The sequence below is a fragment of the Choristoneura fumiferana genome, chromosome 11, assembly GCF_025370935.1.
Source record: "Choristoneura fumiferana chromosome 11, NRCan_CFum_1, whole genome shotgun sequence".
NCBI classification, from domain to species: Eukaryota; Metazoa; Arthropoda; class Insecta; order Lepidoptera; family Tortricidae; genus Choristoneura; species Choristoneura fumiferana.
This window is the reverse complement of record NC_133482.1, coordinates 6,381,456-6,404,344: the sequence shown is the minus strand read 5'-3', so window position 1 is coordinate 6,404,344 and position 22,889 is coordinate 6,381,456. Positions and strand designations below refer to the sequence as shown.

At 39.6% G+C, this 22,889-nt stretch overlaps 4 protein-coding genes across 4 annotated transcripts in view; 2 read left to right on the top strand and 2 right to left on the bottom strand.

Moving 5' to 3' along the window:
- The first annotated feature begins 67 nt into the window (after nt 1-67).
- LOC141432585 (RDS/peripherin-like protein xRDS35) lies at nt 68-5,080 on the top strand. The gene is made up of 6 exons (XM_074094224.1): nt 68-389; nt 795-951; nt 1,594-1,777; nt 2,167-2,287; nt 3,681-3,788; nt 4,768-5,080. The coding sequence occupies exons 1-6, from the start codon at nt 156-158 to the stop codon at nt 5,053-5,055; spliced, it is 1,092 nt and encodes a 363-aa protein (XP_073950325.1). The 5' UTR covers nt 68-155; the 3' UTR covers nt 5,056-5,080.
- Idi (Isopentenyl-diphosphate delta isomerase) lies at nt 5,075-10,814 on the bottom strand. The gene is made up of 6 exons (XM_074094225.1): nt 10,629-10,814; nt 9,848-9,972; nt 9,350-9,535; nt 8,137-8,265; nt 6,763-6,938; nt 5,075-5,821 (listed from the first exon to the last, which is right to left on the bottom strand). The coding sequence occupies exons 2-6, from the start codon at nt 9,965-9,967 to the stop codon at nt 5,680-5,682; spliced, it is 753 nt and encodes a 250-aa protein (XP_073950326.1). The 5' UTR covers nt 9,968-9,972; nt 10,629-10,814; the 3' UTR covers nt 5,075-5,679.
- A 507-nt stretch (nt 10,815-11,321) lies between these two features.
- LOC141432976 (uncharacterized) lies at nt 11,322-11,990 on the bottom strand. Its single transcript, XM_074094815.1, has one exon. The coding sequence runs from the start codon at nt 11,988-11,990 to the stop codon at nt 11,322-11,324; it is 669 nt and encodes a 222-aa protein (XP_073950916.1).
- A 2,106-nt stretch (nt 11,991-14,096) lies between these two features.
- LOC141432327 (uncharacterized) overlaps nt 14,097-22,889 on the top strand; it is a 37,305-nt gene continuing 28,512 nt past the window's right edge. Inside the window, exons 1-3 of the mRNA XM_074093871.1 lie at nt 14,097-14,449; nt 15,514-15,592; nt 16,439-16,552. Of these exons, the coding sequence (XP_073949972.1) occupies nt 14,400-14,449; nt 15,514-15,592; nt 16,439-16,552 (243 nt within the window). The 5' untranslated portion in view covers nt 14,097-14,399. The remainder of the gene's footprint in view (nt 14,450-15,513; nt 15,593-16,438; nt 16,553-22,889) is intronic.

Sequence of the window (22,889 nt, the reverse complement as noted above, 5' to 3'; positions counted from 1 at the left end):
AACCTTTTTCTGATTGCATCTGCTTATATTTCTGTGAATTCACCAAAGAGTATAAGTACCTATCAGCTTTTAATGTATTGTTTGTTGTCATTTTCTTTGGATTACCTTAAAAATCACAGACTACTTAGAAGATACTACATAAAATACAAACTGAGATGTCGAGCAAACTTATTACCCCTACGTACTTAACTTGGGCATCTTTTAATAACATTCGGATGTTGCTAATGGCTTGCATGCCGATAGTAATTTTCTATTTGATTTGGCTAGTTAACACCTCCGAAGCCATACGTAGCGAGGAGGGCACATTGTTAGACCTTGTGTGTTGGCCGGATGGCAATGCCATTCCAGTCATAATTACGTGTGGAGCTGTACTAGCGGTTATTATAGAAGTATGCTAAAATTTATAATAATCATATCAGTAGAGATATTTGTCTGAGACAATGGCATCTCCTCGTGTCGTGATTAGAAGGGCTGAATCATAACACAACCCAGTTCTAATTAACCATGCCTTGCATAGGTACATTACATAGCATATACCTACCCACATACACTATTAGTGAAGCTCCATATTATTTGTGTGTCCTAGTTTATTTTAATTGTGATTCCCCAAGCCATGAGTTCACTATGAGCCTGAGGATTGCAATAGTTAACACATCCAGATTAACCAGTATCGCTGTCTAACGAGCTAATGAGTACCTAGCTAGGGGAATGTGATGAGGATGACTTATTTATCTGCTTAAATAAATTTGTTGAGTGATGAGCATTGGCACTTAACTAATAAATAGTTTTTCCAGCTGTATGGACTGTACCAGCTTTTCAAAGCTGGGTTGCCTAAGAGAGAATACAACGTGACAAATGGTCTCTTTTATTACATCTGGGCTCTCATAATCATCGTTATAATTTTCTTGGCGATCATGTTCTATTCTGGTCTGCAATCTACTATTATAAGAGGTAAACTGTCTTTTTAAGAGCCTTTGCACACCGCGTTTTTTTAAACGCGCCACCGACGCGCGTTTTTCTTTTCATAGAGCAGCCATACAACTCGCGTGCGTACCGCGTTTGCATCGATACAAACGAGCGTCGATGTCACGTTTAAAAAGCGCGTTGTGCATAGGCACTAAACGGTTTATTTTTGTTTTTATTGTGTACGCTACTGTCACGCCTCGAGGCTTTGCCATGAGGTAGGTACGTCACCAGCATTAATATCTGCCACAGTTGAGTGTGCAAAAATATCTGACACGTCCTTCCGGTCCTAGAAATAGAGTAGTATCAGATATTTATGCACGCTTGTTGTGTCAGATATTGGTGCTGATGACTGTACCTATAACAGCTACAACTCTTCAATCATGCCCTGGGCAAATATTGGAGCGTTTTGACCGCTTGGTTAAACGTCATTAGCATTCATTTATTAGCACAACGGAAAGACAAGTCACAAGAATTTTAATCACGCTAAATTTAGCATCGCCATTGTCTTAATTTTCATAATCCTGAGCAACACCTCTTCTAATAGCCCCTGCCAAAATCCTTATCCTAATAACACAAAAAGGCCGCAAAAATTACACCACTAAAACGTGTACTTACATAAATTTCCAGCAAAAATCAAAGGTGGCATAACAAAAGCGATGCTGCGTTACGCCAGCCACTTGCCATCAAAGGTGGCCATAGATCGTCTGCAAACCCGGTTCCACTGTTGCGGTAGGGTCAACTACCAAGAGTGGTTCTACATACCCTGGTATACTACCGGAGCGAGCGGCGACATCAATACATTGCTAAAAACGTTAGTTTATATGCTTACTTTTTGAAGTACATGAAAAAGGAGAAAGTGGGTAAGTTGCTGGTAAGTTATTACCAGACGAAAAAACATTTTATACATTTTAGACACGTTGCCGACCTAAAAATCTAATAATATGGCCTGCCTCTTTCTTAGTCTCAGTCCCAGTAATATGGTAATATAATATCCCCAGCTGTCACCATTGGATAAATTTTATGTGTAGCCAAGTAATGTTGCAAAGATTTTTCCAAACGCCGCATGACGATCGCTGGTGCTCTGCATCTGCTGACAGCGTTTTTGTTTTAAGTCATCGTTGTATTGTTGTATTACTAGCTGTTGCCTGCCTCTACAGTCACTACACTGTTCAATGTTCTTGCTTTTTCTTCCTTATGCAGGCCTAACCACAAGTTTGTGGGGGACAACGTCCCGTACAGTTGCTGTTCCATGGACGTCCTTCGGCCGTGCGTCCACCACAGAGTAACGCACGTGGGGACTATTTATAAGTATGATCCAAGAGTATGTACCTTCACCTTGCCTATTTAGTCCCACTAATAGTAGAAAAGCAAGAGTTTGTAGGTGTGTGTGTGTGTTGTGTAGGTATGTTTGTTGCTTCTTCACGACGAAACGGCTGGACGAATTTGGAAATTTGGTATGTAGATAGCTGGCCGTCTGGAATAACACAGTGATAAAATCAGGTTGGCTAAACATAGTACCTTAAGAAAGATCCTATCGTAAGATTCTACACATATACATGCCTATTTGTACTTTGATTGAAATGTTACTTAACCCTTTTCCAGGCATAGTACATAATAGCAACCACATAAATGTACACAAATATTCGATCTTGATACATTTGCAATATGGTTCAAAATCAATTGAAGTTGTTAAAAATGCTATTCGTTATTAAATGAATCCCTCATAGGTAAACAACATAAAACTATTATTCATTTTGTACCAGCCTATCTAAATTAGCGGGGCCGTGAAAAAGGTTAAATAACAAGTAACAAAACATGAGGTCATACAACGCAAAATCTAGCCACAAGTAAGATTCTTCTTTACATACTTATATTTTTTACTTTTTTAATTAAAGCACTCATTTATTTAGATAATAAATGATGCATAAAAGTAATAATTAAACTGGTTTAACTCGCGTTTTAACTATTTTTACTTTTATAAATCGTGTCTCACGATATTTTAAGTAATATAATTTGTAAATGATGTGCCATAGAAAATATATTGAACTAAAAATAGGTTGCCACCTACATAAGTCTGCCGCAATCTTAACATTAACATCTACAAATTCAAGAGCTTTGGATAAATACACAATATTAGCTGATGATGATCACCTATGTCCTTCTTAGGATCCCAAACTATCTTCATACCAATTTCATCTAAATCGGTTCAGCGGTTTAAGGTGCAGAGGTCACAGCCAGACAGAATTATTTTCGCATTTATAATATTGGTATGGATATGGATCCGTCTTGATAATTCAATCATGAAATGCTGATCTATCTATCTATCTATCTATCTAATACCTTTAATTTAAACAAGCAATGATTGTACGATTTCGATGAAATTTGGTATTAGGGAGGGGTTTTCGGGGATGAAAAATCGATCAATTTGGTCTTATCTCTGGGAAAACGCTGGTTACCGAGTTTTAGCCCGAGCGGAGCTCGGTCGCCCAGGTACTCCTTCTTTATCTGCACATCTGTAATTTTATACACTATTTGTTTAAAAATTATGTAACGAAGTAGTTCTTTCTTTTCCTATTCTGATTGCGGTTTGATATGATAACTTAGGCGACGCGTTTAAACTATGCCTGCATTTTGAATTGATTTGGTATTTTTAATTATGTATTTTCCTACTTACTAAGGAATTTTACTCACAATATCTTGATTGTTATTTGCAGAAACAGTTAACAATATGGAATGCAGGGTGTGAAGAAAAGTTGATAAACGAAATGATGGCGGTTTCTTGGCGATTTAATGCAGTCATGGCGCTTATTATAGTGGCAATGGTATTCCGATAATAATTTAATGCAGTCATGGCGCTTATTATAGTGGCAATGGTATTCCGATAATAATTTAATGCAGTCATGGCGCTTATTATAGTGGCAATGGTATTCCGATAATAATTTAATGCAGTCATGGCGCTTATTATAGTGGCAATGGTATTCCGATAATAATTTAATGCAGTCATGGCGCTTATTATAGTGGCAATGGTATCCGATAATAATTTAATGCAGTCATGGCGCTTATTATAGTGGCAATGGTATTCCGATAATAATTTAATGCAGTCATGGCGCTTATTATAGTGGCAATGGTATTCCGATAATAATTTAATGCAGTCATGGCGCTTATTATAGTGGCAATGGTATTCCGATAATAATTTAATGCAGTCATGGCGCTTATTATATTGGCAATGGTATTCCGATAATAATTTAATGCAGTCATGGCGCTTATTATAGTGGCAATGGTATTCCGATAATAATTTGGCAAATAAGCATTGTTCATGTGGACTTAAAGTCGTTGCTTAGCTTTGCTTATGTATCCCCTTATTGGTAAAAGTTGCCGCACTGTATCACATCTATATAAAAAACTGAATTCTTACCTATTGCTTTTTGTAACTGGTATGATTGGTTTTCTAATTTATGTATCCACCTTATAAGGGTTGCCTAGAAAAGGGGATACTTGTCGTTTTAAAGTGGCTCCGAAGCGGTAACGTTTCGTGTGCTCTGCCTACCCCATTTGGGAATACAGGCGTGATATTTGTGTGTGTGTGTGTTAAAAACGCGCTTTGGAAACACGTATTCTAAGAACCAAACCAAGAAATCCGAATGAAGTGTGCATGCCGACACGCGCTTCTATTGTGTACATGTACAGTGTACAGCTAGTTTGCGGGATGTCTTTATTCCTGAATGGCATGTTTCGGAAACATCCCTTTTTTATGCGCAATGTGTATCAGCTGTCATCACACGTATAAAACGGTTTTTATAGATTCTGCAAGGCACAGCCGTTCGTTACCTCCACACTGCATATCGAAACGGGCTTCACATCGCCAACCAAGTGAGGTGCGAAGCGTATTTACTTCGCCCAGCAGTCGATACCCCGTCTCAGCAGATAGACTATCCAAAGAAGAAAGTGTACCGAAAGAAGAAACTTCGCCAGGCACGCACCCTCCAATGGGTAAGCGCCACGTATAAACCCAGAAGAATACGTTACCTAACTTCGTCAGCATCAGAAATGAATAGTTCAGATGAGTTACTCAAACCTATCTACGAATGATGTAATAAAATAAACGATATGATTTTAAAATATGTATTTGGAGCACCCATTCATAGTTGAACTACCTAACCTACTTTAGTTCGGTGTAAATAAAACGTCATACACATGGCGTTAAAAGTTTGATCAGGTGTTATGCAAATCTCAATGGAAACGTTTTAATTATAGCTTAATTATAGTTCTTTGAAATACTACTGATATAACACTTTGCATCTTCATCAATTATTTTAATAGCCATTAAATAAACAGCGTATGTATTTATTACTATTGGATCATGCTACTTGGATTGCAATATATAGCTAGAGCTAGGGAATGTTAGCCAGTTTTTTTGTTAAAAAACAGATTGTTTAGCTATTTTCAAAGAAGTATTATATACAGATTTATATATAAAAATATAACTATTACAAGTTCACTTTCCGCTTCATCATATTTGAGGATAAATGCAAATGTAAGGAGCTAGTAGTAGTATCTAGTAGTAGCTGCTTTAGCCGCCATAACATAAAGAAAAAAAAGAAATGTAATAAATAAATTATGATTATTGCTTTGTTATATATCTAACATCTAGCTAGAGTTAAGCCGAAATGATAATAAATATTAATTAAATAATAGATGCAGGCATAGAAACGGTTACTTCTCCATGAACTTGTGTATTTTCTCGGGTTCGGTGAGTTCCTTGATGCGATGTAGGTTGTCCCACCATAGCTTGAGTCTGTGTCGCTTGATCATGTTGAACCATGGTGTAATGGGCCCCTCCAATGTTGGAATAAATCTGAAAACCAAAAGTACATAAATATTGTCTCCATATCAAACATACCAGACATTACCCACGGCTTAGCACATGTACAGTCGAACAAACTGAAACATGTACAGTGGGTGTTATAAGTTTGACCGCTATGTGCGACTGTCTGTGGCACCGTAGCTCTAAAACGAGTGTACCGATTTGAATGCGGTTTTTTTATTTGAAATCAGGGTTTCTAGCGATGGTTCTTAGACATGTTTCATCAAAATCGGTTCAGCCATTTTTGAGATATTGAACATTGAAGTGACAAAGTCGGGGGTTTTCCAACTTTTTGTTGTTTAGGTTATAAGGTATTGGAGTTCATGTTTCGATATTTTTGATCACCTTGGCCGCTCCGAAATATTTGATGACGACTTGTCATGTTGACATCCCACACTTTTGTCAAGGAAATCATAGCGAATTTGATTAATATTGATTATAATTCGCCGAGGCGAGTCGAATTGAGTCAAAATAATTCGCCTTCCATACATTTGCTATGAAACTGCACCGATTCGAATCAACCCTCGGGCGAATTTCTGCGACGCGTTTCGACTATACGTGACAATTTCTAAATAAAGACTTCAAAGCAGTGTCATTCATTAACATGTAAAAAAATATGTTAAGTACTACTTATAGTTACAAAGTGATCTGCTGCTTTTTTACTTGTCGGGTAGGCTTTCTTACTTGTAATATATCACGATTTTAGGCCACCTGTCCCAACGAGAACGGCAAAAATAAAAAAGAAGTGTTGCCAAGCACGTGTCAACGTAGAAGTACTCTGAGTTCTCGTCCGCGTTGGGCTTGATCTCGTCCTGCAGCACGAGCACGTGGTCGATCTCATGCTCGTCCCACACGCCGTCGCCCGGGTCGTGGTAGTGCAGGCAGGTCAAGAACGGCGATAGTAAAAAAGAAAAGTGTTGCCAAGAACTTACGCGTTAAACTCGTTCTTAGGCACGTAGCAGTACTCTGATATCTCGTCCGAGTTGGGCTTGATTTTATAGTCGTCCTGCAGCACGAGCACGTGGTCGATCTCATGCTCGCCCCACACGCCGTCGCCCGGGTCGTGGTAGTGCACGCGGGTCAGGAAAGTGAACATCTCAGGCGGCATCTGCACAATACCACAGAATAAATTATAGTACAAGTACAGAAGACCCACTCCTTTGATCTGTACGAAAGCCGCCTTTTTGTTAGCCTACGCATAATGATTTATGGCCGCTCCGCAGGTCGTCGACTGCAGCGTAAGCCGAACGTAACGTTATGGCTCTGTAATAACGGTGGAAAGGCATTGGTTCGCTTACCGCGTCACCGATAGCAAGCCTACTCTCAGAACGCGAAGGCTTGGACCGTAGTTCGCACAGCGGGCCCATTTAAGTTATAGAATTTCTTTTTTTGGACTCCAAAGATATACAAACACAGATAAGGGTCTCCTCATATCTATCGACCGACGCGGAATCGGCTTAATCCGACCAAAAAACGCTTCAATGTTCACGCAACAAGAGCGAAAAAGACGTCTTCCCGTCAGTAAGCATCGTTTCGCGTCGGCCGAGCGGATCGACGTCTTTTTCGCTCTCTTATTGCGTGGATATAAAGAGTTTTATGATCTGCTAAAGCCGATTCCGCATCGATGGGTTTGGGGAGACACTAACATTATATTTATTACCATAATAGATTACCGGTATCTGATCAAAAACGTTTCTGATGTCATATCTATCACGATAGCCATCCACAAGAAAGGAATAGGTAACATGCGGAAGGCCATTTCGTGTCGTGCATCTAGTAAATAAAATATTAACTAGTCTTGGTAACAAATTCGTGTCATGACTGTGATTTAATGTTCATTTTAATATTCAGAGTTTATAGATTGCATTGATATATTTTGGTAAAACTAGTTACCTAGTAAAATGTTATGAATAAAATTTATTTTTTACTAAATTGCTTGTACCCGCGGCTTCAACTTTGCCCTCCTGGAAACCCAATCATATTAGGTACTGTTTGATTGGAAGACATCCACTGTTGAGCAAACACTTCCTCCCATATCATAGAATGCCACAATTAATGACACCAGAGGCCGTATTGCCTAACGTTTCTGACGCTCGCGATCGCAATCAAATGACAGATTTCGCATACAAAAACTGTCATTTGATTGCGATCACGAGTGCCAGAAACTTTACGCAATAGTCCCTCTGGTTAACCGGTTGCCCGCAACTCTAGCAATGCCGTTGGTACACCTAGTGACAGGTTAGCCAACACCGCGTCTTCCCATTTGTGGTTGCTACTAGAGAACCTTATTTTTAGTTTTAAATTACCTGATCCAGAGGGATTCCTAGCTCGTGGTTCAGCCTCCTTCTTGCAGCGGTTATGATATCCTCAGGCTCATTGTCTATGAGCAACGGATGACTGCAGCAGGCGTTTGAATAGTAGTCTGGGTATGTCACCTGATAAATAAATTTTCATAAATTAAAAACATCAACAAACTTGAAATTTGTATGAAATTAAAATACCGGACAAGATTTAAAAAAAAATCGTATTGGACATCATCAGGAGTAAATAAACCCATTCAAAGAAAAAGAGAATTTTGTAAATTAGAGAAATTGGTGTACATAAAAAAAACGGCCAAGTGCAAGTCGGATTTGGTCACCAAGGGTTCCATACTAGTTTGTAGACATGTAAAGCCGCGTATCCATTAGAGCAGCCTCAGGCCGAGCACCGCGAGCCGAGCCATATTTTGTCGGTTTTTTGGTCGTGCTCAAAGGAGCCTCAGTCTGAGCCGTGCCTTTGGCAGCGTCTCCACTTGCGCGGCCTCGGAGCGAGGCAGCCGCTCGGCCCGAGGCTGCCTCTAGTGGATACGCGGCTTAAAAAAAACCGGGCAAGTGCGAGTCGGACTCGCGCACCGAGGGTTCCGTACACATTTATAGGTATGTAAGTAAACGGGAATCGTGTCTTGAAGATATTTCTCGCTTTTTCCGAGTGATGCTACTCTTAAGCAAAAAGTATGCAGTGTGGGGTCAGATTATATTGGTCATTGATATTTACAGACAGACATAAAAAATCAAGATTTTCAGACTTTTCCAGTTGGTTGTGTTATAATAGCTACCTTCATACCAAATTTCAAGATTCTGAGTTCATGGGAAGTACCCTGTAGGCTTTGATTCGAAAATTAGCGGAAATTTGCAGCATAAACGGCTGCATCTTTTGATTGCATTGGCTTAGAAGTTAGATTTTTTCACAGCTCCAAGGGACAGTAGACCTCAGTATTTGATATAAATTTCAGCTTGATATCTCCATGCGTTCTCAAGAAAAAGGGTCTTGACAAACAGACAGACAGACGGACAAAAAGTGATCCTATAAGGGTTTCGTTTTTTCCTTTTCAGGTATGGAACCCTAAAAATGGTATATATGGCTGTATCTACAAAAATCGAGCCCTTTTCCAAACAAGCTGTACGCAGCATGAGGTTATTTTGTATTACTGGTATGGGACTGTCCTTAATTTTTTTATTGTTAGGTTTTGTTGTAAGATACCTTCTGACTTGATCTCCGTTGCATCAGCATGTCACCTCTCTTGTTAAAAAGGAACACACTGAAAGCCCTGTGGAGCAGGATGTCGCCGTTTGGACCTACTCTGTGGCATTTGTGCTTTGTAGCCGTCCCGGTCATATTATCCTTCTCATCTACCAGCAGACAGATGTCTTTTTCCAATGCTGCAGCCTGCAATTAATGTATAATGTAATGTAATTGTCCATTAGACTTTTATGATTAAAATATCACAAAAACTGGTCTTAAAACTTGTATCAAAATCCTAACTAATAATAATAATCATCATCATCATCATCATCATCCATCATCAATAACAATTCTATACAAAATGTCTTCAAATACTCTATATATTAACAGATGGTTGCATACTTTGAACAGCCCTGTCTGTGTTTTTCAGGATTTTTATAACAAATCTATCTATACATTGATCAATGCTTAGGCAATATGCAATAGGCAAAATTTTTGTTTTTAGCTAAAATTTACCTGAAGAGGTTCAACACCATCCTTTACTTCAGGCAGAGGCTTGGAGGCATCGGATGACAGAAACCTGGTCTCCACACGGAGAGCATTCCAAAAACTCCGGGACAGATGGCGAGCAAGCATTTTTCCTTAACACAGAAAACAAACTACAGTTAAGGATATTTGTAGCATCATTTATACCTATTATGACAAAAGAAATGCTAATAACATAGTGAATGCGCATGATAAGAATTCCAAGTACAATAACATGTTATGTGTACAACTGAATGTTGTATAATCTCTATCAGATAAGCTTTTAGGGTATGCTTTCATTGACTTTAGAGTGTAGCAGAGATGAGCAGCATACAAGAAATCCCATTAGTAAAATACAAAAAAATATATTTGTAAAAACACTTATGTGGAAATATACACTAAACTAGAACAAGTAATGAGAAAATACAGACAATAGATTATCTATCTAATTAGTTCAAATCTATCCTCCTGAGCCCTCGCATTCTTTATAAAGGACCAATTAACACTAAGAATAACAGCCGAATGTACTTTATGAAGTACAAATTGTTCATTGAATAAAGAATTTTAAGAATTTTGAAATAAAATCCAAAATAACAAAGCTGGTGAACAACGTCCAGGTCTTAAGTAATATTCTGTTAAAAAAAGTTGGGGCTCAGGAGGCTATATCTTGCCCATTTATTCTAGTAATGTCATGTTGTGACTAGAGGGCTAGAGGCTATTGCTAAATTCCGATCAACAATAATCAGTCCAAGTATAGCAATAAAGTACATACCATAAGATGTTTCAAAACACGGAATTTGGACGATTCATTAATTAATCAATTATAATTATTATATTGAATCAGGTATGCTCAGAATTTCGTCCGCTTTCGTGTTGTAAATGGAAAGCGAATGTGCCTTAATTTATTCGACCGATATTGCGACGGACAGTCTTGATGACAGTCTGAGTCTGACAGTTGACATCTGTATTCAGTCAGTTCAGTGTTGTCATTGCCACCTCATTTTTTCAGAAGGAACGGAACGGAACTAGATTTTTTTCCGAAGTTAGTTTGTAGGGCCCTCGCCGTCGTCTACAAACGTGCGACGTTTTGTAGCGATTTGGTAGCGATGCTGTCGCGCGTTTACAAAACCCGCTAAGCTATAGCCCGTTTGTCGCATTTGCAACGCGCTACAGAGGGTCTACTCCAAAATTCGAAAATCGAAGTTCGTATCGTACCGTCCCTCTCACTCTCGTATTAAATGGTATAAGCGTCAGAGAGACCGAACGACACGAACTTCAATTTTCCAACGCGTTACTAACGCGCTACAGCATCGCGAGAATCCTTCCTCGAACTGTCAGTCAGTATTGCCAGTGATCTTATTTGAGTAGTTTAGTAAATAATAACTTGTTATTGATAATTTTACAATGAAATAGTCTCAAAAGTATATAAAATAATTTAATTTAATAAAATAAGTTCATTTTAAATCTATATATCTAAATATATGTTCACATAAGATGAAACATTACAGACCATCGGCTGTATTGTTACAATTGGGGAATACCACCAGCCAACTAACGCGTCCACGATGGCGTTGGGGCTGCCGCACAGGCGCGCCAGCAATGAAGCACAGCGCCTTCTCATGATGGCGTGGAAGCCGTCCGTGCCGCTCGCGGCGAACATAGCCGAGGCGCTACAGTGCCGCGGCAGCCCAAACAACCTCCTGTACGCGTCGTTGTACTGGACGCGCAGGGCGTTCAGGGTGCGCTGCGTGTAGTTGACCCACAGGCTGCACGTGTACAACGACTGGCAGTAGGCTTTGAACAGCGCCACCTTGACGTCTCCGCTACATCGCGCGAACCTACGGGCCAACATGTTACAACGCACAGCAAGCGCCCTGCGCTCCCTTTCAATGTCCCGATTGTCGCACAGGTCTTCGGTGACCCAGTGGCCCAAATACTTTACCTCCTTCACTCGGTTCAGAGGAGTTCCGTTGAGAGTTACAGGGGGGACTGATTGATATGACTTGGAGCCCGCCCTAAACACCATGAACTCACTCTTTGAGGCATTGTATTTGAGCCCGTGGGTATCCGCATATGACTCACAGTTGCGCAGTAACCTACGCAGGGCCCCGATCGATGGACTCAGCAGAACCATGTCATCCGCATTGTTTACGGTGACTCCGTCTATGGAACAGCCTACATTGGATCTACTGAGCTCAACGATGAGGCGGTTCATTTATAAATTTGTGGTGGTTCAGTGGTTAGCTATTGGACTTGCACACTAGAGAGGTCTCTCTTAAAGGACCTCCCGTAAAGGGTTCAAAAATAGGTCAGATATTATTTTATTTTTTATTTTTCTTCTGATTTATATTTATTTAGTTTATATTTTACTTATAAATATTATTTAAAAACGTGCCCTCTCCGAAAAAAACCATGATTTACACATTCAGTGCCAAGAACCTCACTATCGGGTTCACTGTTCTCAGGCAGTTTCGCTACAAAGCGGAAAAACGCTGCTACTGGGGGCTACTGCGAAATTAGAAAATCGAAGATCGTATCGTACCGTCCATTTCACTCTCTTATAAAATAATTATAGGCGTCAGCGGGACGGCAAGATACGGACGGTTAGCGATTGTGGATGCGAATGACAATGTGTTTAACAAAAAAAAAAACCAGCCATGAGCGTGTCGGACACGCCCGAAACAGGGTTTACATTACGAAAAAATTAAGTAATATTTTTCTAAGGATTTCGTGTTTTGTACAGTACAGAATATTCCAAGTTTAGGTATATTTATATATTGAATCTTAAACTACTAATAATTCTCAAGAAAACTTTATCGTTATAGTTTTCCTTGTAAGTTTGATATACTTACTAACACCCTGAGTTTTTTCAAATTTTTGCACCCACCGGTTTAGATTTTAGAGGGGGGGGGGGGACGCTCGATTTTAATGAAAATTTGTACTTTAAAGTTGAATATTTTGCAAACAAATCACTGAATCGAAAAATCGTTTTAGCAACCCTCTAATGGTTTCAAAAGACCTCCAACGATACCCTACACTATAAGATTGGATAAGAAAAAAAAAACACCCCCACTTAAGGCACTTGTCCCACCGCCGACGATGAGCGAGAAGCGAGCAGAGCGAGTAACTAGAAACGAGTGGGCGAGCAGTGAACAGCGAGTGTTCGAGCACGACGGGCGATTACTCGCTCCACTCGCTCGAGCCGGGCGGCCGCCAAGCTAATAGCTGAGCTAGTTTTATAGCTCAGCGAGTTTTATAGCTCTTGTCGCTGCGACAAAAGATGTAAGAGCGAGTTCTCGCCGGCAGTGTGAACCGCCAGCGATCAACTATTAATGTATATGTCTCTTTTACTCACACTTATATCTTTTGTTCGTTTCTTGAGCGAGAAAATAGTCGATAGCCAATCGTTTCCTCGCCGGCGGTGAGACAACTGCCTTATGTCTATGGGAGGTACTCTAAAAAAATTTTTTTCTGTTTTTTTTATTGTACCTACCATTTTGTCGGCATAGCTTACATATACAGGCTTATTTGTAATTCACTAGCATTCCCTCAACCCCAAACTCTCACCACTCATACAAATGTCTCTTGTTTACGACTCCATTTTAAAAAGTCGTAAAACAAAAAACATTTGGGTTCATTTTTGAGTTCAGGGTTAAAAGGATGTCAGTGAATTAAAAAAAAACCCTGTATATTCGTACAAAATTACAGCTTTCTAACATTCATAATCCCTTAGCAAAGCCGCGGACGGACGGACAGACAGACAGACAGACAGACATGGCGAAACTATAAGGGTTCCGTTTTTGCCATTTTGGCTACGGAACCCTAAAAACAGAGCAAAGCTTAGCTTGGTCGCTCAGGTGTAGGTACTTTTCTAATACGATTAACTTTGCAGATTGTACCAGCTCTTTTTTTATCTACCTAGGTACAGTCAAGGGCAAAGATATCGACACGGCCAAAGTTACAAAAATATATGTATGTATACACGACTTTATGCACTTAACGTTAAGGCCGTGTATACATATTTTTGCAACTTTGGCCGTGTCGATATCTTTGCCCTTGACTGTACTTGAACACAGCATTCTGCTGATTTAAAAAATTACATTTTACTGCCTGTCACTTAGCATACACGGTTTTCCCCTTTGTTGAGGAAGACCTATTTTTGTATTTAATTTAAACTCCTTCAGCCGGAAGTACCTACATCAGCGCGAAGCCAGAAATAACTTCGTCTAACGAAAATGAGCTCGTCGTGCATTAGAGAAACGCAGCATACCTACGTGTGCGTTGATTTCTGGTTGTTTTATTTACTAATTTATAGTTTACAGTCTTTGTAGTAAGTATAGTGATATTAGTTCGTACTTGTGGTTCGTACTAAAGATTAAGTGTTGTGATGTAGACAAAGCTATCCGCCGGCGTGTTTTGTTTCGCAGGCTTGTTAAATTTTAATGAAATTTTCACTGCAATCAGGACAAGTTAGTTAGTTCTAGGTTAAAACACCTGAATGGTGTAAAATTTGTGGTGAATTATAGCAAACTTTGTGGAATTAATGATGTCAAATGTGAAATTAGCGATCCGAGTTCGTCCGTTCACAGAAAGGTTGGTGTAGGTATTCATTTTGTAAGCTTTAAAAATGTGGCTTAGCAGCCCAGCTTTCCTATCGTTTTGTGAGGAGGTAAGTACTTAGTGTTTTTTTTATTCGACTGGATGGCAAACGAGCAAGTGGGTCTCCTGGTGGTAAGAGATCACCTCCGCCCATAGACACCTGCAACACCAGGGGGATTTCAGATGCGTTGCCAACCTAGAGGCCTTAGATGGAATACCTCAAGTGCCAGTAATTTCACCGGTTGTCTTACTCTCCACGCCGAAACACAGAAGTGCAAGCACTGCTGCTTCACGGCAGGATTAGCGAGCAAGATGGTGGTAGCAATCCGGGCGGACCTTGCACAAGGTCCTACCACCTGCAAAAGTGCTTAGACTGAGCCAAATTTTTAAACGCTGAGTTGTATTCGGTATTCCCAACCCCATTTTCCTTATAGCTAAAGCGTTAAAAAAGTGTATTTTGTTATCAACCAATTAAGAATCAATGAATGTTATACAAGACTAAGTGCATGGTCACCCCACAACACAATACAATGGTTATAGACTGCGATGCAAGGAAAATTGGGTCGTGGATATTGTATGTATGTAAACCCTTTATTGTACAAAAGATAACAAACGAAATACAATTGACAAATTTTGAGAACTTAAACTTTGTATCTAGTTTATAAGACAATATTAATATTTTCGAGAACTTAGTTACTTAGGTATCACCACATCAACAATTATCATGTCATTTACTATTGAACCAACTGAATCATGTCATGACCCACTGTGCAACCTTTTCGTAGAGAAAGTCATAGTGACATCGCATTGCTGGACAAAGGGAATTCATTATGACACTTACTGTGAGAGCGTTCTACGGTGGGTTAGGAGTTAGGAATCTAATGGCTAACTGTAATTATGTCCGCGGATTGCCTTCGCTGCACTATCCCGCGTTAATTTTGCAAGATTTCAGTTTTTTATGTCCAAGTCTTTAGGCGGTGTGTTGTCAGTAAGTAGTACCTACCTTTCTTACTACTTGGTATTAAGATCGAAAACTTATTTAGCATCATTTATTGCAGGGAGTTAAGATCAGAAAAGGACAAGATTCCAGTAGTCAACGTTGTTGATGACAAGACAGTTACGATCACCAATTTAAAAGTAAGAAATTATACCTACTCACGCAGAATAAATTCATGGATACGTCATAAGTACTTATCTTACATCACCTACGATGTTTAGTAAAATACGTATTTACAGGATGACTTTTAAGTCGTGAACAATAATTATAGTTTGTAAGGCAGCATTTCATGGCAAATTTAGTTACTTAAAACTATAAGGGTTCCTAGTTATGACTACGGAACCCTAAAAATTACCAACTTTATGGTCAACCTCAAACTATTTCATGTTTCCAGCAAGCAAATATAAAGATGATGAAATTACGTACTTATCAAAAAAACTGTTTATTGTACTTGTACTCTTGATCACGGTCGCCCAGCTCTAGCCCTGGATCAAGATAGAGCGAGATTGTCTAAGTTGCTTCCGTGCTTCTTAACCTTTTCGCCGCCACGTCAAATACACAAGACATCACCCATACGCCAGGCTTCTATATTGCAATGCCTAAAATTGAACATTTGTTAACGAACTTGAACGAAGGTTGCTTTTGCATTGAAGTAATGGACGTTTATATAGGTCGTTGGCGTGGAACCTGCGCTGCGTAGTATATATGAGTCGTTGGCATCGAAAAGGTTAAAAGACGCCATCATAATTTTACTTTGCACTGGAAACTGGTGCCCCTTGCCATCTGGCGCCTAGAGCGACCGCTCCTCTTGCTCTACCTCAGGGCCGGCGCTGGCTGCAGTGTGGCTAAAACATTGAAGTAATTTTAAACAGCTTTCTGGCGCGTGACTACATCCTGTGAATCCCGTGAAATTTCTGCAAAGTAACGCCTGGATTTAATCTCAAAGCCCGCCTTAGCGTTTCGCCTGAATCGTTGCTATTGCGTAGGTTAGCGCGTCAGGCGCGGGCGACAGTCGCGAGCGCGTGCGCAGCTACCATGCCGACTACACGTTCAACAGCGCCTGCCCGCCAAACCACAAGGATTATGCGTCACAGGAAAAGGTAGGTGTATTATATCACGTATAGTCACCGGCACCAATATCTGACACAACAAAGGGTGCATGAATATCTGATACGACTCTATTTCTAAGGCCGGTAGGACGTGTCAGATATTTTTGCACGTTCCGCTGTGGCAGAATCTGGCAGATATTAATTTTAATTATCTTAGTTGAGGCGAACTGAATCGGAAGGGCTCGGGTGGCTCTACACAAGCCTGGGGCCCTAAACTCTATCCTACCTACCGCCTGGTCAGCATCATTCCCATGGGAAATTATTAAAAGTCCGGAATTTCAATTCAATTGCGGGGCTAATAGATTTAAAATTAGTTTGATATCGTAGATATAGGTACACTATTTGGGATATGATATGAAACATACTTACCTATATACTTGATCCGTCACGCCGCTCCATTGTTTATTAAGATCGAGTTAGCGGTTAAAATGATTTAATGAATATTTATTAATTGAGAGCTATGCTTGGGGTTTCTCTATGGGATCGAATCAGAAATAAGGAGATACGTGAAGAACAAGGGTCACCGACATAGCCAAGCGAGTTAGCTCGATGAAGTGGCCATGGGCGGGCCATATAGCACGGAGAACAGATGGCCGTTGGGGCCGAAAAGTTCTCGAGTGGAGACCGCGGATTGACAAGCGCAGCGTAGGACGTCCACCAACGAGATGGACAGATGACCTGTTTAAAGCCGCCCGTTCACGGTAGATGCAAATAAATATATACTTATGTTTCATAGCTCAATTACTGTATCCACGATATCGGACATTTTTAGCACCAAATAATAATGATACTGCTGATGATGATGATTCAGGTTTTCGAGTGCATCGGCCGTGACGTCATGTCGTGCCTGTCCCGTCTCTCGTCGGTCTGCGTCCTGGCGTACGGGCAGAGCGCTACGGGCAAGACTCACACCATGATGGGAACGGACTCGGAACCCGGGCTGGTGCCGCGGCTGTGCCGGGAACTCGCTAGTACTCAGCCCTGTGACGTCACCTTCAGGTGAGTAGAGGTTGCAGCTCACCATACAGTCGAAGAGACGAATTGCGTCGCGTCTTAGGATGGAACCCTTTCGTTGCCACTATCAAATTGACATTCCGTGCATACACCTGCGAAAGTAATCGATGTGAATTTAGTTGTGAAACCCACTCCCGAGGTCTTATTGTCTAACGCACTCGGAATTACATTCATTTTCACCACTTCTTTCTGTTACAGGGTATAAGATGCGGTTAGAAAGAGATGGCGTAGGTACACGATCGCGATCGTCAGCGCGTTAAACAAAAGGGATTCTGTTTGTGGTGACGTCTTAAAGTTTCTAAACTCATATCTATAAATAAAGCTTCCAAATTCTTCCCTTCGGATTTCAGTCCCCAGACATAGTAACATCTGCCTGAAGGTAGAGAGCTCTCTCTTGTGGTAATCATGGGTATTTTGAATCCATTCTATCCATCCATTCTATGTAGCCATCTATTGTGGCTATCCCCAGAGTATCAATTCTTAATTAATTCAGAATATCATTTTTGCGCAAATGTCGTGGGTTTGGTTCAGGCAGAAGCTTGTCTAGGGTGACTGAAATCTGAAGGAAGACATTTTAAAATTGCATTTATGTATCTGAGTTTAGAAAATTATGTTGTCACCGCTGGCTATATATCTTTTGACGGAAAGAAATTAAAGCGTTCGTGATTCTACTGCGTTAGACAATATGACAGTGACAGTACATTTACATATACTGCATACTATACTATAATATTATATTTGGTAGCGCCAGGGTTGTTACAACACTATAGCTAGCGAAGGGAGAATGGTCTGAGGCTTCCACTGCGTCGTCCGTCTCTACCTACAGGTATACACACATGAAGCGTTATTCCATGCCATGCCTTACAATAGTTGATTGAGTGTATGCTAGTGTGGTTTCAATATGCAACGTTATCGATTAAACCCCAAGTTTGCAACGCCAACTCCAGACAGTAAAGAAGTGTTTGAATTGTTTCGATGTCATTTACTTATGCAGTTCGTGTGAAGAAGCAATACTTTCAATAGCACGCGACCGCTTCACAGTCAAAAACGAAATGAGTTTCGCCACCTTTCATTTGCATTTGAAATCTATCCGAAACTTACCCATAAGTACCTACTGCTAAATTATTAAGCTTTCGATATAGCACCTTTGCTTCTTTCGTGGGTATTTGGTAATTTTATTTGATATTTGATGCTATCAATATGTAAAGTCTTACCGATGCTACGTTATTATTTATTATGCCATGTAATTGCGTTTGTCCATCGATGTATGTATTTAATTAATAAGTTACTCAAATATTGCTATAGATACTTGACCTGCTATAGAGACCTGGGTCCTTGTACATAGGTAGATGTATTTTTATGTAGGTAATAAACGGATATTTTAAAATTTTCTTCAGTTTGTTACTTTCTCCTCCTAGAATTGCCGAAGTGGTCTTTATTTGAAAAACAGTTTAATTAGTTAAGATTTTTAAACCCACAACTAAGTGACTTAGTTAACGGGCGTTATTTATCCGAAATACTTCGGGAAATGAATGGCCCGCGAGGGGTATGTATTATAAGACCGACAAATCATAATACCTACAGTTGAAATGTCGACTCATAACACATCGAAATTCAGAATACCGAATGTACAAAATACCGACAACCGATACACCGAAGGTCGAAATATCTATTTTTAATGACCGAAAGTACAAATTCCGAAAATGGGTATGTATTATAATACCGAAAAATCATATTACCTACAGTTGAATATCGACACTTAACAATCGAATTCAGAATACCGAAAGTACAAAATACCGAAAGTAAAAAAAAGTTTGATATGTGCGAGCGAGCGAAGCGAGCGAGCCAAGACGGTTCGAGCGGCAAAGCGACTTGGATAGGTTAGGTTTCAGAAGGCTAAGGCGGGAGCGAAGCGGAGCGTAGCTCCCGCCTTAGCCTTCGATGTTAGGTTTTTTTTATAGCAGCCCGGATAATATTGCTTCACAAATGATCATTGCTGTTGAATCTTATCCAACCTTCTTCCTTAGTGGCAGTTAAGTATCTTGCCTGCTATTAAAAAAAACCTAACATCGAAGGCTAAGGCGGGAACTACGCTCCGCTTCGTTCCCGCCTTAGCCTTCTGAACCTAACCTATCCGAGTCGCTTCTGCTGCGAACCGTCTTGCTCGCTCGCTTCGCTCGCTCGCACACATCTTTTCCCGCTATATTTGTTTCGTCTTTGGTATAACGGCAGTTTCGGTATTTTGATTTTCGATATATTGATTGTCGATTATTTTACTTGTAGTGATTATGACTGTTCGGCATTATGAGTTTTCGACCTTTCGAGTGTAGGTATTTTGATCTTCGGGATTGTAGTCTTCGGGATTTAGGCTGCCGGTCAAATGTACTTCCGGGATTTCAAACTTTCGGTCATATATCCATTCGACGTTTTAATATTCGGCCTTCCGTCCATAGGTCTTGTGAAATTCGGTCTTTCGTTTATCGGTATTATAATACATACCCCCCGCGAGCGGCTAAAGTGCATGAGCTATTGTGGTGCTTAAAATTCTACACACCCTTTTACCTTCCTTACCTAACATTTGAGGTAATTTCAGTTTTCTTAGCTGAAACCTCAACTTCATCCGACCGGTAAGAAGGAAATAGGTAGGTATGTATTGATTGGTAGATAGAGTGATGGTGCATTGGGATACTTAATTATAATATGTAAAGTCATATCTGAGATAAAATAAATCTGTAAAGTGAAAAGTATTTGGTTATTTTATTCTAACTGAAGAAATTCATAACACAAAGTAGAGCTTTTGAGCTTTTGAGCACCACAAATGGTCATTCACTTCTGTTGTTGTTGCTGTGTTAAACTGGTTCTTGAGTCCTTTTTCGCTCAACTGTCCTGTCAGCTTGATGCGTATTTTCTTGTTTATTTTTCACGTTTTAGGACAGAGCTGTTTTACTTTCATTTACATTTTGACATGTTGGATTTCAAGTAATAATTGAAAGAAATCAAGTTAAAATAAATCGCAAGTTCTTTACTATTTAGACTTTCATATTTTTACAGCGGGTATTTGGGCTAACTCTAATTTGTATTATTATTTAAATTCAGTTTATCAATTTACAAAATAATATAATGACTTTCAGTAACATCGTAAGAAACAAAAATAAAACTGTTCATAATATTTTTTAATTCGTTACTTATACAAATTTGAATGATTCTCACGTTCTTTCCCCGGTAGGTAGTCAATCGTCTTAAGTCCTAATAAAAGTAAACGATATCAAAATTGTGTATTAAGAAAGTTCGCAGTCGTATCGTATTTGCATCGGTCTTTAATAGCTTATTGTTTTATTGTCGGTTGTATTCGATTAAGTTAGAATGGCGTAATAAACTGAGGCGCCTCGGCGCAAGGCCACAGCGGCACGCAAATCTTTAACACCCCTTGCTTAGGCTAACGCTACACCGGAGGTGTCACGTTTAAAGGTCACGATTATTTTGAAGATGGTTCCTCCAAAAAACTCTCTCTTACTTTTAATTAGCGCTAGTGGCGCTACAATGTGGCAGATATAAGTGCGTACGTCGCTGGCGAGTTATGACTTAGTCCATACTCAAGAAAAATATTTGGTGGCTACATCGGGTGACAATCTTTCCCAGCCCGGATAATACCGGGATGGAAATACCGACCCTGTTTTTCGTTTACACGCCCATAGAAGCTCACATCAGTTTCTATGGGCGTGTACACAAAAAACAGGGTCGGTATTTCCATGTCGATATTATCCGGGGCCGGGAAAGAGTGTCACCCGCTACATCTGACGAAATGCAGATGAACTGTTAGCGAGACCTACCACCAGGACTAGGAACGCTTACAAGCGTACCTAATCACGGGAAGGTCCCAGTAGTTAGTAGCTAATAGGTAGGTACATTTGGCTCTATTTCGAACTCTATTATTTCACGGTTTTACAGTTGATACAGTTGAAATGACTAGTTGTCAAACGATAGGTTTTTAATTTCTCGAAAGAACATTATTTGTGAAATGAATAAAAGTAAGTACAGTCGCCATCAGAAATTTTGGAGCGACCAAGGTGTTCAAAAATATCGGAACACGCACTCTATTATTAAGGTATTAGAGTTCATATTTTGTCATTTTTGATCACCTTGGCCGCTCCGAAATATCTGATGGCGACTGTACCTATATGAAACGTTGCTTGGGATGTTAAATTTTGTCAAACAAGTTTCGGTGAAATAATAGTGAACCGTTTCGTTTGTTAGGAATATGTTTCGTTTGTTAATGGAAAGCCGTAGTGTCTGTAGGACGCGAACGCGGGAAAAATTCATCTCATTCTTAAGCTGCGAGTTAGATTAAGAGGAACTCTTACATACTGGTTCTAATTTTTCAGAGGGATGTTTCTGAAAGGGTTTTCTTAAAGGACGCAACTATCGATGCATTTGCCCTTCATTCATGGCCAATGTAGCCTTAGCCTTACGATTACAGCTTTATCTGAACTAACATCTTACATGTATCGTAAGCTAATAACATGTGTACCTATTGGCTACGTGTTCAATAAAGTACGGCCAAGGAAATGTTTAACTAGATGTAGTAACTTTACTAGGCGTAACTAGGCCTACTAGGCGTAACTTTGAAACATAGTGGGATAATCTGCTTTATTTATCCTTAAAATAGTTTTTGGCTATTATAACCAGGTGCTTAGATGCAAAATTCGAAGTCTCTAATAATTATAGATATATGTAAAAAACTTCCAATCAAAAATAAAAATCCGTTTTATTCCCTATCCCGTGACAAAAAATTACTTCTTATTAGTGTTGTGATAAAACTCATTTTGCTCATTTCTCGAGGCTTAACGACGCAAAGGCCGCAAAGACGGTTTTTTGCATCCATACGCACAAAATACGCAAATTTAATTCTCAAATATAGTTAAGTCTTTATGACTCTGGAGTCTTAAGAGTTCGAGTCTTTAAGCCTCGAAATGAGCGTTATCCACAACTCTACTTCTTATTGCACCTTTATGACCTTCAAGGAATATGTCCGCTAAATTTCAAATCTTTAGCTCCAATGGTTTAGGTCGTGCGTAAGTCCTGTCAGTAAGTCAATCACATTACTCTTTTATAGGTACATATATATACATATAAATAAGCGTTCAAAATTATGAGTCGAATATAAATTTAAAGACGTAAGTAATTTGGAATATTAATTGGAAAGCCTGATTAAGTCAAATGCTATACTATAATCTATAACTTTAACTTTATCATAATTAAGTACTACAACTGTCGGGAGCCAAACACACGAGAATATCGTTAAAATTCTACAGAT

What these genes read in the sequence shown, in the direction of transcription:
- LOC141432585 (XM_074094224.1), top strand. Translation starts at nt 156, where the DNA reads ATGTCGAGCAAACTTATTACCCCTACGTACTTAACTTGGGCATCTTTT. An exon ending in TACTAGCGGTTATTATAGAA is followed by an intron (nt 390 to 794) that starts GTATGCTAAAAT and finishes TAGTTTTTCCAG; the next exon opens with CTGTATGGACTGTACCAGCT. An exon ending in ATCAATACATTGCTAAAAAC is followed by an intron (nt 1,778 to 2,166) that starts GTTAGTTTATAT and finishes TTCCTTATGCAG; the next exon opens with GCCTAACCACAAGTTTGTGG.
- Idi (XM_074094225.1), bottom strand. Translation starts at nt 9,967, where the DNA reads ATGCTTGCTCGCCATCTGTCCCGGAGTTTTTGGAATGCTCTCCGTGTG. An exon ending in TAGGAATCCCTCTGGATCAG is followed by an intron (nt 6,939 to 8,136) that starts GTAATTTAAAAC and finishes GGTATTGTGCAG; the next exon opens with ATGCCGCCTGAGATGTTCAC. An exon ending in CCTAAGAACGAGTTTAACGC is followed by an intron (nt 5,822 to 6,762) that starts GTAAGTTCTTGG and finishes TTTGGTTTTCAG; the next exon opens with ATTTATTCCAACATTGGAGG.
- LOC141432976 (XM_074094815.1), bottom strand. Translation starts at nt 11,990, where the DNA reads ATGGTTCTGCTGAGTCCATCGATCGGGGCCCTGCGTAGGTTACTGCGC.